General features: G+C 45.3%; 1 protein-coding gene across 1 annotated transcript; it reads left to right on the top strand.

Annotated features, from left to right (window-relative positions):
• The first annotated feature begins 224 nt into the window (after positions 1–224).
• On the top strand, positions 225–1,490 carry FOXB2 (forkhead box B2). Its single transcript, XM_060013417.1, has one exon. It carries the CDS (start codon positions 225–227, stop codon positions 1,488–1,490), a length of 1,266 nt encoding a protein of 421 aa, XP_059869400.1.
• The last annotated feature ends 14,015 nt before the right edge of the window (positions 1,491–15,505 follow it).

The raw sequence follows: 15,505 nt of genomic DNA, 5'->3' as shown, positions 1-15,505 counted from the left end.
CGTCGGATTGCTAAACTGGGTCAAGAGGCCAAGCGCGGAGACCGCAGGCCGCTGAGAGAAGGCGGGAGAGAAACGGCGAGAGGGTCTGGGGGGGAAAGAGGGCGGGGTGGCGGGTCCGGGAGGGCGGAGTGGGGGTTAGTGGAGACAACCAGGCCCCGGGAGCGGGGTGTGGAGCGACGCTGCGGTCCACTGTGAGCCAGAGGGAGGTGGAGGCGCCAGGGGCGATGCCGCGGCCGGGGAAGAGTTCGTACAGCGACCAAAAGCCGCCCTACTCTTACATCTCGCTGACCGCGATGGCCATCCAGCACTCGGCCGAGAAGATGCTGCCTCTGAGCGACATCTACAAGTTCATCATGGAGCGCTTCCCCTACTACCGCGAGCACACGCAGCGTTGGCAGAACAGCCTCCGGCACAACCTCTCCTTCAACGACTGCTTCATCAAGATCCCGCGGCGGCCCGACCAGCCCGGCAAGGGCAGCTTCTGGGCATTGCATCCCGACTGCGGCGACATGTTCGAGAACGGCAGCTTCCTGAGGCGCCGAAAGCGCTTCAAGGTGCTGCGCGCTGACCACACTCACCTGCACGCGGGAAGCGCCAAGGGCGCGCCAGGCGCTGGCCCCGGAGGGCACCTGCACCCGCACCACCACCATCACGCTGCCGCGCACCACCACCATCACCACCACCCGCCCCAGCCGCCGCCGCCCCAGCCGCCGCCGCCGCACATGGTGCATTATTTCCACCAGCAGCCGCCTCCGGCTCCGCAGCCGCCGCCGCACCTCGCGTCGCAGCCACCGCAGCAGCCGCCGCAGCCGCCGCAGCCGTCTCACCCCGGCAAGATGCAGGAGGCGGCGGCCGTAGCGGCGGCGGCGGCAGCGGCGGCGGCGGCGGCCGTGGGCAGCGTGGGGCGCCTGTCACAGTTCCCGCCCTACGGGCTGGGCTCGGCCGCCGCCGCTGCTGCCGCCGCCGCCGCTGCGTCCACGTCGGGCTTCAAGCACCCGTTCGCCATCGAAAACATCATAGGTCGGGACTACAAGGGCGTGCTGCAGGCCGGCGGGCTGCCCTTGGCGTCCGTCATGCACCACCTGGGTTATCCCGTGCCGGGCCAGCTCGGCAACGTCGTCAGCTCTGTGTGGCCGCACGTCGGCGTCATGGATTCAGTGGCCGCGGCCACGGCCGCCGCGGCCGCCGCGGGGGTCCCCATGGGCCCGGAGTATGGGGCCTTCGGTGTACCGGTCAAGGCCCTGTGCCACTCGGCAAGCCAGAGCCTGCCTGCGGTGCCCGTGCCCATCAAGCCGACTCCTGCGCTGCCACCGGTGGCCGCGCTGCCCGCAGCGCTCGCTGTCCCCGCGGCCGCACAGCAGCCGCCGGCACCGTCCACCGTGTGCCCGGCGGCCGCCGCCTCACCCGCCGTCTCTCTGATGGAGCCCACCCCTCCGAGTGCGGCCGAGAGCAAAGGCGGCTCTCTGCACTCGGTGCTGGTGCATTCTTAGGGTACCCAACGGGCTGGGAGAGACGAACGCATGGAGACTCACCTGGCCCTGGACCGCCGGAGAGGGCGAGGGCGCCCTGACCAGGTCGGGTAGAGCTGGCGAGCCCCAGCCTTTGCGGGAAAGGAAGGTATTTAAACAAACCCGAAAGTGGATTCTCCAGTGGTCTGAATAAATATCACACTTCTGGTGTCTGTGTTTATACTATGTTGTACAATCAGAGTAATGAAAGCCAATTTTCAGGTAAGAGTTTCTATTGTAATTAAAGTTATAAATCCGTAAGTTATGGGGGGAGGGAACGAACGAGTTTGGGGAAGCCTCATTCCCTGGCATGTTGGAATTGGATTTCTATTCTTACTCCCGGGAGCAGAAGATGGCAGGACTAAACCTCCCTGGGAGAAATCCAACAGAGAGTGACGATGAAACAGACCTCAGCCACCAAGTTTCTTCCCGCGGGTCTCAACCTCTCGTGAACAATGTCGCCTCTCGTGAACATTCTAGACAAAACTGCTATTCACTAAGGAAATCTCGTTTTATTTAAGAAGGAAAAGAGGGAGCATTTGATACCGTTATTTTCCTGGTCGGTGAAATGGACAAGGACACGGTAGCATGAATAAAGCCTCTTTGGGGGCAGTGGGAACCTCACGAAGGATCTTGGGAAACAGTTAAGTTTCTTGGCTCTGACCCGAGGGTCGAGAAGGATAGAAGGAACGGCTAAAGCAATTAGTTTGCACAAAAGAGAATGGCAGCAGCTTAAAGCGCAAAACCCCAGATTCCAAAAGTAAGTTCGGGAAACATAACCAAAGAGAGACATTAAAGGAGACTTTCTACCTGCAATTCTTTTGTGAATCCATCGGATGAGACCGTTGAGGAGCCCCCAGACAATGTGAATTCCCATGATCCGTTACATTTGGGATTTTTGTTTTTAATCACTTGCATCACGGGATTTTGTTCCCCTAACTCAAGAATGCAAGAAAAACCTGCCACGTCACCCGACAATATTGCTCTTAACGTTTCCAGGAGCGTTTTGTGGCCGTTGCCTTCCAGCCTCCTCGGGACAGATGCGTGAGGATGACCGGTCACCTTTGCACGCTGCCTTCGATTTGGTATTCCGTGTGCTGTTTGGGCGCGTTCTTCTTTCAGGCGAACTCTTCAGTTTCAGATCCTGAATGGAAAAGAAACTTGCTTTGCCGCTGTTGCTCTTCCCCGTTTTTGAGACCCAGGAATAGCACTTTACTCGCAACAAACTTTTGGGAACGAATGGGGGGCAGGTGGGGAGAAGGCAGCTGTCCTTTGCCCCGAGTCACCTCTGGCCTTTGTCCGCGCCGCGTTCGGGTTGTGACTTTGTGCCAAGTTCATGTCTGCCTGTGTTGTACGCGGTGTTCTCCATTAAAGCTTCTCTCTGGATGTGGCGGTGTGAAGGTGTTTCGCTTCTCAAGAGACGAGGCCGCGGTTTGAGTGCCCACTGGGGGAAAGTCTGGGGACTTGGCAAATCCTCTTCCTCCCCTTCTTTTTCAACTTCTGAGCATCAAAGAGGGTGAGTTCACAGGCGAAGCGGCAGCTGGACAGGTTTCCTCCTCCGTGGCTCCTTTTGTCAGTTGGTTCAATATCTCTATCTGTTTTACCCGTTCTTCCGCTGCTTTCCTAGCTGAGCTCTAGTCCACCTCAGTGCAAGAGACTGGATTAGCAAAAACCCGCCACAGTGAATTTCTTCTGTTCCTACATGAGGTTTATTAGCAATAACCATCACCAGCCCCCAACACCCTTTCCCTTTTCTGAGAGCGGGCTATGGCCCGGGTCCCGGTGCCAGTGGGTGGGGGCTGGCGGCGCCCCATTAAGTATGCGGGGCGGGGAAGAGGGCGCCCGGACTCCACCACTGCCGCCGAGGCCCACATTCCCAAGAAGCGCGCGCCCAGCCGCGGCGGCCTAGGGGACCTGTTGCGCATCCTCGGCAGCCTGGGGCCTGGAGGCAGAGAGCGCTGGGCCCTGGAGAAACGGCAGCGCCACAACACGTGCTCCTTGGAGAGGGCCTGCGAGCTGCAGACCCTGTGGTGCTGCGCGGGAAGGTGGCGGGACACCTCGAACAGGGGTCCATCTTAAACCAGCTTCACTGTGCCCAGCCAGGCCGGACAGAAGCCTCCTCTAACCTTTCATCAGAAGAAAACAAAGGACCAACGAGGTGACCTGATCATAGTAATGACACTGAGGGGATTTGGGTTACTTCTTAAAAATAAGAATTTCCACGCACCCCTTATTTACAAGTCCCATTGCAGCGTGCAGCTAAGTTTCGTCCTCGCCTGGGAGACAAGTCTCAGTTTAGGTCACTGCCTCCTTGGAGGCACAAACAACTCCAGTGTATCCTATCTCTCTAGCTTGAGACTTTGCAAGGTTCCCCGCAGGGTTTTCCTTTACACTAGTCTGAGGCTGTTGAAAGAAAGAAAAGGGGGAGCCACTGGCATGGGGATCATAGATTTGGGGTGACTTGGGAGCCTGGCTGCTTCGCCCACTTCTGGGTGAGTTGGTGCCTGAAAGCCCCAGGCTGGGACCCCTAGTTCAGGCGCAGCAAGTCACAGGGCCTGAAGAAGGGCAGTCGCTGGATCTCAGTTGTTTCTTCAAAAGAACATCACATCTCTTCTTCTTTATCCACCCGCCCCAAAAGGGCCAGTGTGCTTTTTAGCGGTGCCCATTGTCCCACTTCCGGGAGAGGGGCACAGTGCAAAGTGTCGTCCAGCACCCAGGGGACTGGCTTAAGTGACAGCCCCTCCTGAGAAGAGAGGAGCCTGTGGGCCAACTCGGCAGACAAGGATGAGTAATTGACCTTCCGCATTCCTCAGACCCTCTTAGCAACCCAGCCTCACACCAACTCCCTGGAACCCCTCCTACCTCTGTGGGGAAAGCATGGTTGTTGTGTTTTGTTTTTACTGTAAAGAAATAGAGAAAGGAGAAGGGAAAGCAGAGTGAGCTGAGAGATGATTCTACTCAAGTTTTCATCCAAGAGGAGACCCTGGTACCCAACGGAAGCTATGCATGGCATTGAAGTTGGAGAACAAGGGGATTCATGTAAATATACAAAGGGGGAGGAGCTTTCTGTCAAAGTGCTGATCCTAAGGGAGGTCCCAGTTAAACCCCCAATACTGACAGAGCCCTGAAGACCCCCTCTTAACTAAGATGGATCTGCAATCTAACTGTAACTCTCAACTGAGTGGTGGTCTCATATGGTCTCACAGGGATTCTCTCTCTAGCTACATGTTGGAATAGAGAAAAAGTAAGTTCTGGACATAAGTGAGGTAGAAATAGAGGCACTTATAAATGTATGATCATCTCAGTTCACAAGATTAATAAAATCACTCTTGGTTTGCTAAGTACTGGTGGAGATAACCTGAAATTATGCTCCTGGTTTCCAGGATGATACAAAACACTGTAGTTGTTTAGCTTGTCCCCAACTTAATTGAATGCACAAAACCTTGAGAAACATGGGGAGAGGCAAAGAGGAGGGAGAAAGATTTTCATGTAGCTGCCCTTAAAATAAAAGAAAAAGGAAAACAACTTGGAATGATCTACTTGATTACATTCCCTTGGGAAGATGAGAAGAGAGCTGAGGGTCGAGGGAGAACGAAGCTATTTTAGCTGTGGTCCCTAGGAGAACAGGCCCTCCTGCAAAGGCCAGAATTGGCACAGTTGGCATCTGGCACTTAGGAAGCCTGTCAGTCAGGCTGGCTTGTGGTCAATTATCTCCTTAAGTAGACTGGCATTAGTCCAGCCAGGGCGGGGAGGGCTGGTTGCATCAGAGCCAGTTAGCTGGAAGTGGCACTGCGGAACTCCAAGTATCTTTGCATTGGGGGGTTTGAAAAGCTGATCAACACATCTCCCTCTGGGACTCAAAGGTGACACTTGCCTACTTGGCAATAGTACAGCAAGACTGCAGAAGAGGACAGAAACAGAATGCCTTAGGAAAAGAAACATTGACCACCAAAGCCACTAGTTCCCCTGAAATTCCATTCACCTGACAAAACTGCCATTTCTGAGATGCACAAAATTACACAGAGATCCCTGTAAATTGCGGTGGGATTTGACTCCTCCGTTGGTAAGAATTCTCATTCTTCATTGTACCTGACTATGAGATGGGCAGAAAGGCAAGTTTGGGGTCATGTTTAGGTTTGGATGATATGGCAAGGGTTTGAAGCAGTGTTAGCGCTCCTCAGACTAACACTAATTCACATGTGATTCTGCATGGGGTGTGGGGCAGGGTGGCGTAGATGTTGAAAATGAGAAACTAAAGAAATGGTTTCAAAAGCCAGTGATAACTTCTTTGTGGGTGAAGAGGCAGAGTGGGAATCCAAGTGGAGGTGGGAAGTCCTTGAATTCCAAAGGGCAAAACTGTTTCTCCGAGTCCAACATTTTCATTTTGTTCATTGAAAGTATTTTCATTAACTTTATCTTTAAAAGCTGAAATGCTAACTTATACTCTTTGGGGGAGATTGAAGAGATTTGTTTGGGATTTGAATTCAGTCTTAAGCCATTGTTTAAATGCTATGAGTTTGGCAAAACTCCAGATGTACTCTGTCCCAAGCACTTTTCCCCTTAACTATCCTCTGTGTATTTTAAGGAAAATTCAAGCCACATGTTGCTCTTTCCCCCTTGCATTCAAATGTAGTTTTATTGAATTTTAGCATAGTCCATGAAATTTAAATTCTGAGTTTTAAGCCATAATATATTCATATGATCTACAAGCAGTCACATGATATGCACATATATCATTAAACAGAAAATAAAGCCTCTGAGAACTGTAGTCATATTATTATAGTAACATTTCTCTAAACTGAAGAGCCATGCTGAGAATGCCATATTAAGAAAGGATTTTATAAAATTATCAAAAAATTCAAAAAAGCTGACAGCAATCCATAAAAATATTTTTAAAAGGGTATTTCTTGGAAGATATTTTGGTTATGTTTAGTTTGAGCCAAATAGTTCTTGCCTGCCACAAGGAACAGGTCTTTTGTGTGCACAAGACACCCAGGATTTGCTTGTAAGTCACAGATCTCATTATGGCAGCATCATTTAAAAGTGCTTTGGAATAGGCTTTCCCATCTGAGCCACTTCCAGTCCTGTCAGCAACTTCGTAGACAGCATGGTTTTACTGTTACTGAGAATGGATGCTTAGTAAGGAGCTGGAGAGCTGTAGTCCAGGCACAGCTGAACTAGATTCATTCCAAAAAGAATTCACAACATTGAAATACACAGATGAGAAAAGGAAGGAAGGAAGGAGGGACAGAGGGAACGAGGAAAGGGGAGAGGGAGAGAAGGAAAGAGGGAAGGAAGGGAGGAAGGAAGGGGAGAGAGAGAGAGAGAGAGACAAATGTGTGCATCTAATATTGACAAAGCAAAAAAATTTACAATTTTTAACATAGTACTGCTCTGGTTTTCTCTCAGGAAACTATAGATCAACTCTTTCAATGTATGTGACTATAACTACTTGACTGAAGTCGTTTTGCCTTGAAAGCAATATTCCTCTTCTCTTAGCACTTTTCTTAGCTAGAGAGGACAGGACATTGTATAACTAACTTGCAGCTCCATTTATTGCCTAAGAAGATGAAGCTTTAGTCTGCTGAAGAATTCAACCTAGGTGAGGATTTTGTGACATTAACTTTGCTGCAATTTATTTTATAGGGATTAACCTAAATCCCCATAGGGAAATGTTTAAATAAATGATGCTATTTGCATACTGTGGAATATCATTACAAATAATGCTTATGAAATTAAACTCATATAGAAAATGTTTATGAAATCCTATTGAGGGAATAAGCTCAACCCACTAATGTCACTGAACATGTACCAGAAGAGACTACACCAAATATTAACCGTGGTACGTTTAGATTGGGGAAATCCTAAGTCATTTTCTTCTTGTTCCCCATATGTCTGAGACTGTTTTAGATTGTCTACATACACCGATCACACTTTTATAACCATGGAGAGGATTACTCAAATCTGTCCAGCCAGTATAACTGGCATTTCAACAATATGAATTATTATTTTTAAATGTAGTACCTTAAGTGGGGGAGGGGAAGGAGAGAAGAACTAGCTGAGGAAATATACTTTAAAAGCAAAGAGCAGCAAAGACAAACGAACCTCACACACCTTGCCGCCCTCCTGCTGTGGCTTTGACAAGAGCCCATAGCAGCAGACCCTTCTGGTGGGAGGAAAAGGAGGCTGTCACTTGAAGCATTGACTTTTGGGGAACTTTCAGAGATTCGCTGTCCCATAATGCTGGAATGGGAAAGGTGGAAGCGTTAAAATTACAAAGGGGGCTGGCTAAAGAATAAATCTCACATAATTTTATTACCTTTTTAAATAGCTTCCTCTCTATCTTTTGCATTTCATGAACTTTTGTAGTAGCCTTGAACTTTTTTTGAAACTAGGCAGATAATGAACACGAAGTAAATATAATCTACAAGCTTAGGCATTTCCTTCTAAATGAAAAAATAACATCTAGTTTTCCAAAATAGTAATGTAATTTTTCTTTTTCCTAGTTGGCAAATCCTTTTTTTGTGTAGTGACAATGTTTTCAAGGGAAAAGTTTTAGATACTGTTTATACTGGTTTGAGTAAAGCTGTATTGTGTCTTCCCTATCTACCTTGAAATAGTTTATTTTCCCCCCAAAATGCAAAAGCATGTAACTACTCAGAATATGCATGTTTTCAGATGATTAAACATGTCTCAACTTTTATGCTAGAAGCTTGATAACCTCTAAAAATGACCACAGATCATTGAGACTTGAGTTTTTTTAATAACTTGCACTGGAGAACTAAAATTCTTGAAATTATAAGACTGAAATTTTCACCCAAGAACCAGAGAATCAAATATATCTGCTTTGCCAGTGTCGAGAACAAAATAACATCCTATTTCTCTAATACGCAAAAATTTTGAACCTTCATTCCAGTTATTTCTAGAAAATTCCTTCTCGTCTTCCCTGCCGGGGACCCCAGGCTGACCTGAGCCTGCTTACTCCTGCCTTACAAAGAAAAAATATGAAAAGTTGAATGCATCTGCTAACATTGCACCTCAAAACTTTAGATGTATGTGAATCGCCTGGAGAGGTTTTTCAAACACTCTCTGCTGGGCCCCATCTGCAAAGATTCTGATTCAGCAGGTGTGAAGTGGGCCCGAGATTGCACATTTCTAACAACCTCCCAGGTGATGCTGATGTTGCCGGGCACCTTGAGAAGTTCTGCAAGAAAAGAGATCCTTTTTCATCAGTTTATCAATACCTCAGTTGCAGCCATCTCAGTCCATCAGAAATACCCAAATAACTATGAACATTATAGAAGAGCCATTACGATCTCTATCCCCTTTCTCTCAAAAACTCATTGGTGCCTATCGCACTTACCCATCCCCTTGTCTATATATACTAATATATAGTATAATAATAATATATATTAATGCACAGGAGAAACAGAAAAACTCCATATGTCTCCAGAGCTGGAGCACTCCCCTTTATAAGTCACCTGAAGACAGAAAAGTTGGGTCAGAAAGCAGCAGCAAATTTACTTCCTCAAGAAGGCGACTGAGGGCTTCCCTGGTGGCGCAGTGGTTGGGAGTCCGCCTGCCGATGCAGGGGACATGGGTTCGTGCCCCGGTCCGGGAGGATCCCGCATGCCGCGGAGCGGCTGGGCCCGTGGGCCATGGCCGCCGGGCCTCCGTGTCCGGAGCCTGTGCTCCGCGACGTGAGAGGCCACAGCGGTGAGAGGCCCATGTACCGCAAAAAAAAAAAAAAAAAAAAAGGCGACTGAGACAGCAGTACTTGAAAAGCGAATGATTGAAAATTAGACCTAGAAGTCAGTTCAGTGCTCTTCCCACTTCCACCTTCTCATCATAAGCCAACCTCTTCCCAAAAGCATTTTAATCAATGGGCTTAAGAAGCTATTACTGGGCTTCCCTGGTGGCTCAGTGGTTGAGAATCCGCCTGCAGATGCAGGGGACGTGGGTTCGTGCCCCGGTCCGGGAAGATCCCACATGCCGCGGAGCGGCTGGGCCCGTGAGCCATGGCCGCTGAGCCTGCGCGTCCGGAGCCCGTGCTCCGCAACGGGAGAGGCCACAACAGTGAGAGGCCCGCGTACCGCAAAAAAAACCAAAACAACAACAAAAAAAGAAGCTATTACTTTACTGTAGTGCCATGATGTTGGCCTATCACACTTTTACATGACGCTTTACACGTTATACTGAGGGATTTTTATATCTGCTATTTTATATAGGGGAGGTAGTTTTATTCTGAGTTTAAATCTGCGCAGGCTCAGATCTGCGACTTGGTGACTGGAGCTCATCCAGGTGTACAGAGGATGCATCAACTCAGTAAACTCCCACTTTACTTAAAAATGGAGCCATTTAGCCAAATATTTATGAAAATATTTTGTTCTTCAGGGCAAACGTTAAATAATGTACATTATAACAACACAAATGTTGCCAGGGTAGGAGCTAGGATCCCCTCTGATCTTTGAGAGTTTATGAAATTTTCTATAGCCTCATCCCGGGTACTGTGATAGACTCACACCCCGGTCTCTCTGGGGAATTTTAGTCAGTGGCAAACAGTGTATAGAGGCTTCGTTGCTCCTAGTTGTCTCTGACTTATAACTCCAGCTTCCAGAGACTTGTTTAAATTTATAGATCATCTCAATGTCCAAAAAAAACCTGCCTTTTTATTTGCATATACTCCAGATGTAAACTGGTGTGAGTAGCAAATGTCAATGTCTTGAAGATTTGAGTTTACTTTAAATTCATAGTCTTAAAACTTGAATTCAAATATTTATCATTTCTAAAAGTCATTCTATCATCTCTCTACCAGGAATTTCTCACTGGTTCCCTTTCACCATCCCATCTAACGTTCTTAGTTTGGGTGGCCTTGACTTTCTTCTTTGTTTGATCTTCCCTCTCCTCTCCAGCTGCTTACTTTGCCCCTCACCCTACTCCACCCCAATATCTGCTAACTCCTTATGAAGGATGGTTTAATTCTTTGTTTCTCTCTTTCCAGACTGTAGCCATTGGGACCTCACTTTCTACTATGAAAGTGGCCTATCACGTTATTTTCCTATATGAAGACAGCTATTTTTATAAGCGGAACTAAGATGTTAGCTATTAAAATCATTTTTAAATCTAACTATACACATATCCATTCCACAAGCTTCTATTCAGTACGGTAGTTCAGGAACTATGCCAGGGGCTGACAATAAGACAAGTTGCCTACTTGTTGCCTACACCCATTACTAAGCTATTATTTCTCATCTCCAAACCCATCCTTCCTACTCTGCTCTCAGGTGCTGGGGCTGAGACTTTGCAAACCCCATTTCTGCTTTGCCAGCTGGCTTTATATTGGATCTGGTAATATGGGGTCTCTAGTGGGAGTTAGCAAAGGTGGATACAGAAGAAGGGATTTGCTCCTTCCTGTTTTTTTCCCTCTAGGGCTTTCTTTCTGCTTGGGGACTCCTGGAAGCATCAGGAAGGCAAAGTTGCTTCACCCTGCATTTCCTTCCTGTAGCAGCAGCTGAATCAGTTGGAAGTCTTTTCACCACTTGAAGAACCAGACTTATCACACTCCATCTCAGAGACAGCGGGACCACGAGCAGGCTCGCCTGAAGGTTCTGAGCTTTAGCTCCGTGGGGATCACCTCCAAGGGTCTAAGTGTTAATAATTCCAACTTCTTCCCTTTGCACTCACCACCCTAAGGGTGGTAGCTGCTTCCTGCAGTTGCTACAGTCTGTCATATCTCAGAGCTCTCTTTTTACCCTTTCAGTTGTTAACATCTTTACACCTAGTTAACTATTCTTTATAGTAAATTCTGTCCGTAAAAGCAATTGGCGTGGTTTCTGTCTTCTCACTGGACCTCAATACATCTGCCCTCAAGGACCAGATAGTCTAAAACAGAAGATGGTCTCCTCTGACAAAGGTGTGTACAAAGTAAGTGCAGGGGAGCATGAAGGAGAATGTTAAGATTCAAATTGATAATACAAACTCAAATGTATAGCTGTAGATATGCTAATACATATCAAACAAGAAAAACATTAAGACTTTTCTTTACCTTTGCAAATAATACGATATACTACTTTAAAGCTGCTACGGCATGCATTTATAGCAGTATGACAGTGTTCTTTCTGCATGACTTTATTGCAACATGGCTTTGAAAAGTTGCTTCATTTTGCAGCTAGGTTCTGTAATCTCAGTGTCACAGAACCTTCAGGAGCTAATTCCCCAGGCTGAAGCTACTCCAGACCACTTTTGGCCTCCACCCTCTAAGAATCAAGGAACAAAAAGGACACAGCTCTCCCTGGGAAGGTAGGAGACTCGAAAGCAAAATGGTAAAAGATGAAACAAAACAAACCCAAAAAACCCCTCACCACTGGGAACAAAGCAACTAATCAAATAAGTCAAAGGTAAATAGGGTGTTTTTCAAATTTTCTAACTTTGACGATTCTGCTCATGGATGTAACACAAGGATATTAAAACTTTTTAACTATTTACAATAATAAAAGCTAGAATTCACTGAGCTTTTTGATTTAGCTTCTATGAGCTAAATGCTTTACATCCTGAATCTCATGTAATTTCACAACAGCTCTTTAACTTAGGTGTTTCTTTTATCCTCATGTTACAGATGAGAGAGCTGAGGCATAGGGTCTTAAGGAACTTGCCCAAGACCATGCAAAGTGGAGGTTGGGAGTAAGAACTCGGGCTCAAATGAACAAAAGTCAGAGCTCTCTACTGGAGGGATCCTGGCTCATATCCAGCTCCTTAAGACACACACACACACACACACACACACACACACACACACACAAGATAGCAGGTTAGAATAAATACACTTCAGGGACCTCTGTGGTTTCCTATTAGGGCAACAAAGACTCATTTAGAAACAGTAGTTTTGACAGTATTCAAGAAGCTCAAGACATATTTGTGTACTATGGGGTCCATGCAAGTTTTATCATGATGTCAGAGATCAAGTTGACCCACTACATATTATTTTGCTGGTTTGAGATTAATATTTGTGGAAACTTTTTCAAAGCTTCTAAAGGTATCTATCTTTTTCATCTTTGTATCTCTACTCCCTAGCGTAAAACCTGCTCACAGTTAAGTTCCTAATAAAGATTTGTTGAAGAGAAAAAAGAATTTGGTTAATACATACCTCCATTCTGATTTATGGAATATTCAGATGTGTAGACTATGCCTAAATGCTTAAAAAAAAAACTGAGATAACTAAATTCTACTTAGCTTAAATGACTTCAAGAGAGACAGATAGATATTCAGCTACTTTGCCAAGGTCATTTAGCTAGTTTGTGACGGAGCCAGGATTCATCAGTCTCAGAGCGAGCTCAAACCCAGCTCTTATCCACAGTGTTAAACTGCTTTGAAAAGTTTCTTAACTTCTCTCTTTCTTAGTTTTCACATCGGTTAAACTGGACAAATAATGCCTATCTAATTAGGTTTAATTTAACCAATAAATAAAATCAAGTATTTTGAAAATTGAAATTCATATTTTCAAAAACCAACTGAGAAATGTTTCTTAGTAATTGGAGGCAGATTGAAGAAACTCAAAAATTAATATGACTCAGTAAAGCAGACCAGCGGAAAAGAGGAAATTGTTTTAGACAATATTTAAAAAACAAACTAGATCCAGGCAATATTTCTTACAACTTTTCAAAGCTGTGTGATGATTTTAAAACCATATCTATAGAAACAATTTTCTGTCTTTAAAATTAATTTTGGTATTATATGGTATTTCCTTAAAAGTAACTTTTCCTGGTTTCAAAAATATTAAAAGCATACTAAAGGAAAAATTGTAAAACAATTTGAACATTATTTAAAATGAAATCTTAGACTATATCGTGATAAGAAGGCAAATCTTGAAATTAACTGTAATTAAAAGTCCTTATGAAAATGTGAATTCAACAGGATGATGAGTAATTCTCTGCCACATAAATCATACTGCTCTCTGCAGCCCAGGCATATTCATTCCCTAACTTCTTTCTCTCCAGTCCCCCTCTCTCTCTGTATGCAACTATTGAATTTTATCTTTCCTTCAAACCCAATGTAAAAACCAACTCTTAAAGTACCTGATACATTGTAAGAACCAAATGTTTCCTTTCTTTTTTCCAAGAAGTCTTAGAAGATTCCCTCTGCCCTCCTCTACTCTCTGTTATTAATCTTCCTTATTCTTAGAGCATATTAGGAGATCCATGCACAGTGCGCCTTGATTTGGACTGGGCATGTCACTGGCTCTCCTGCCAAAATGAGCTGTAGAACAGTGTACACTTTATCTGTATTGAAATCTTTGTATTCCTCACTGCATGGGTGTTTTTCACACAGTATGGACTCAAGAAGTGTGTGTGTATGTGTGTGTGTGTGTGTGTGTGTGTGTGTGTGTGTGTGTTACAAACAAAATTACCTTTTGCCGGTCTCCTTCAAAGCTGTTTCCTAACGAGATGGGTAGATTCTCTGTTGTACAACTCAATTTGTATCTTCTGGTACCCATTTCATGTCTTGTGACATGAAATTATGTGGGACTGATGGCCTTTAATCCCATATGCTTACAGCCATGGATAGCACTCAGATTAAGACAGAACAGGTACCCCAACTCTAGGTAGGCAACTTGCTCCACAGCAGATTTAAATTGAGCACAATATCATTTTAAAGTTCGAATCTTAGACATCTCACTATGAGAAATTCTGGGTTTGGGGAGTATTGTCCAAAGGGTGACATGGTGCAATGAGAAGGGCTTGAGCTTTGAACCCCAGTTCTGAAATTGATCACTTCATCACTTTAATGACAATAATTGATTGTTATAGTCGAACATTAATCCTCAAAACATTTGAGCGCAGTAGGTCCTAGTCCAAAATCCTGTCCTCATTTTATCTGTAAAGAAAAAGAGGATCAGAGTCAGCTTTCTTCCCAAGGTCACACAGCTTACTCAATGATTGTGTCAGAAGTGGAACTCAGACTGAAGCCCCGACTCTTAACTCCAATGCTACGCTGCTCCATTAAGTTCCTTAGCCTCTCTGTTTCTCGGTTTGCTCATCTTAAAAACCAAGCAAATAATTTCTCCCTCACTGGCTTGTTGGAGCAGTCCAGTGAACTTGAGCTTTCTTTCACCTGGAACTGTGGAACTTCATCAAGCTAAATCAATCTGAATTAAGATCTTTGGTAGAAACAAAGGAACATTCTGTATAACACCCTAAATTTCACCCCCTGTTTTTCCAACTGATTATTGGCATCCCAATGCCCCAGCTGTTTTGTGATTGCAGAATTGGGTTTCCGACAGAGCGCAAGATTCAGAGATGCCTCCCTTGGCCCTTAGCAGTTTAAACACACTTGCTGTGAGTGATTGGGGATATTTTAAAAAGCACTTGCCACGTTTTATGGATAATAGCTTTTCCCTTTACAAGTAGGAACAATGACGTGAATTTACATATGTATCAACCCGACTTGGGTTGGCTGTGTATTAACCACTGGTGAGGAAAATGAAAGTCTAGAAAAGGAAACTGTCTTTAGTTTCACAAAGGGGAGGAATTCTTACTCCTACTTCCCACTGAGAAAAATAATGGACAAAGAAAATACAAATGACCTATAGCGACACTGCTAAATCCTTTCCTGTTTTTTCCATCACCATCCAGTGACAATATTATGATGTTGATTTTTTTTTTAAGCTGGTGCCTCATCAATTTTATTTCTTTTTTCTCTGTTCTTCACATGCAGTGAGATAAGACCAATGAACATGTACTTCTTGATGAATCATTGCCTTTGATCTTCTCTCTGACTTTTATTCAACTACGACATCGTGGAGACATTTCCATGGGTTTATATATGACTTTATTTTTGAGGGGGGGTGTCTCTCATGTAATAGATGGAGAGACCAGTATTCTAGTGTCTACAGTTCCCTTTCTGCCTGTCAGATATCGGGAAAACTATAGAACTTCTCTGAAATGTAGATTCCTTATTTACAAATGTTCGTTCCACAAACACTCATCAGACGCTCACTACGT

Source organism: Delphinus delphis, chromosome 6, assembly GCF_949987515.2.
Source record: "Delphinus delphis chromosome 6, mDelDel1.2, whole genome shotgun sequence".
NCBI classification, from domain to species: Eukaryota; Metazoa; Chordata; class Mammalia; order Artiodactyla; family Delphinidae; genus Delphinus; species Delphinus delphis.
Note: the sequence above shows the minus strand (reverse complement) of the source record. Positions and strands in the feature narration are given on the sequence as shown.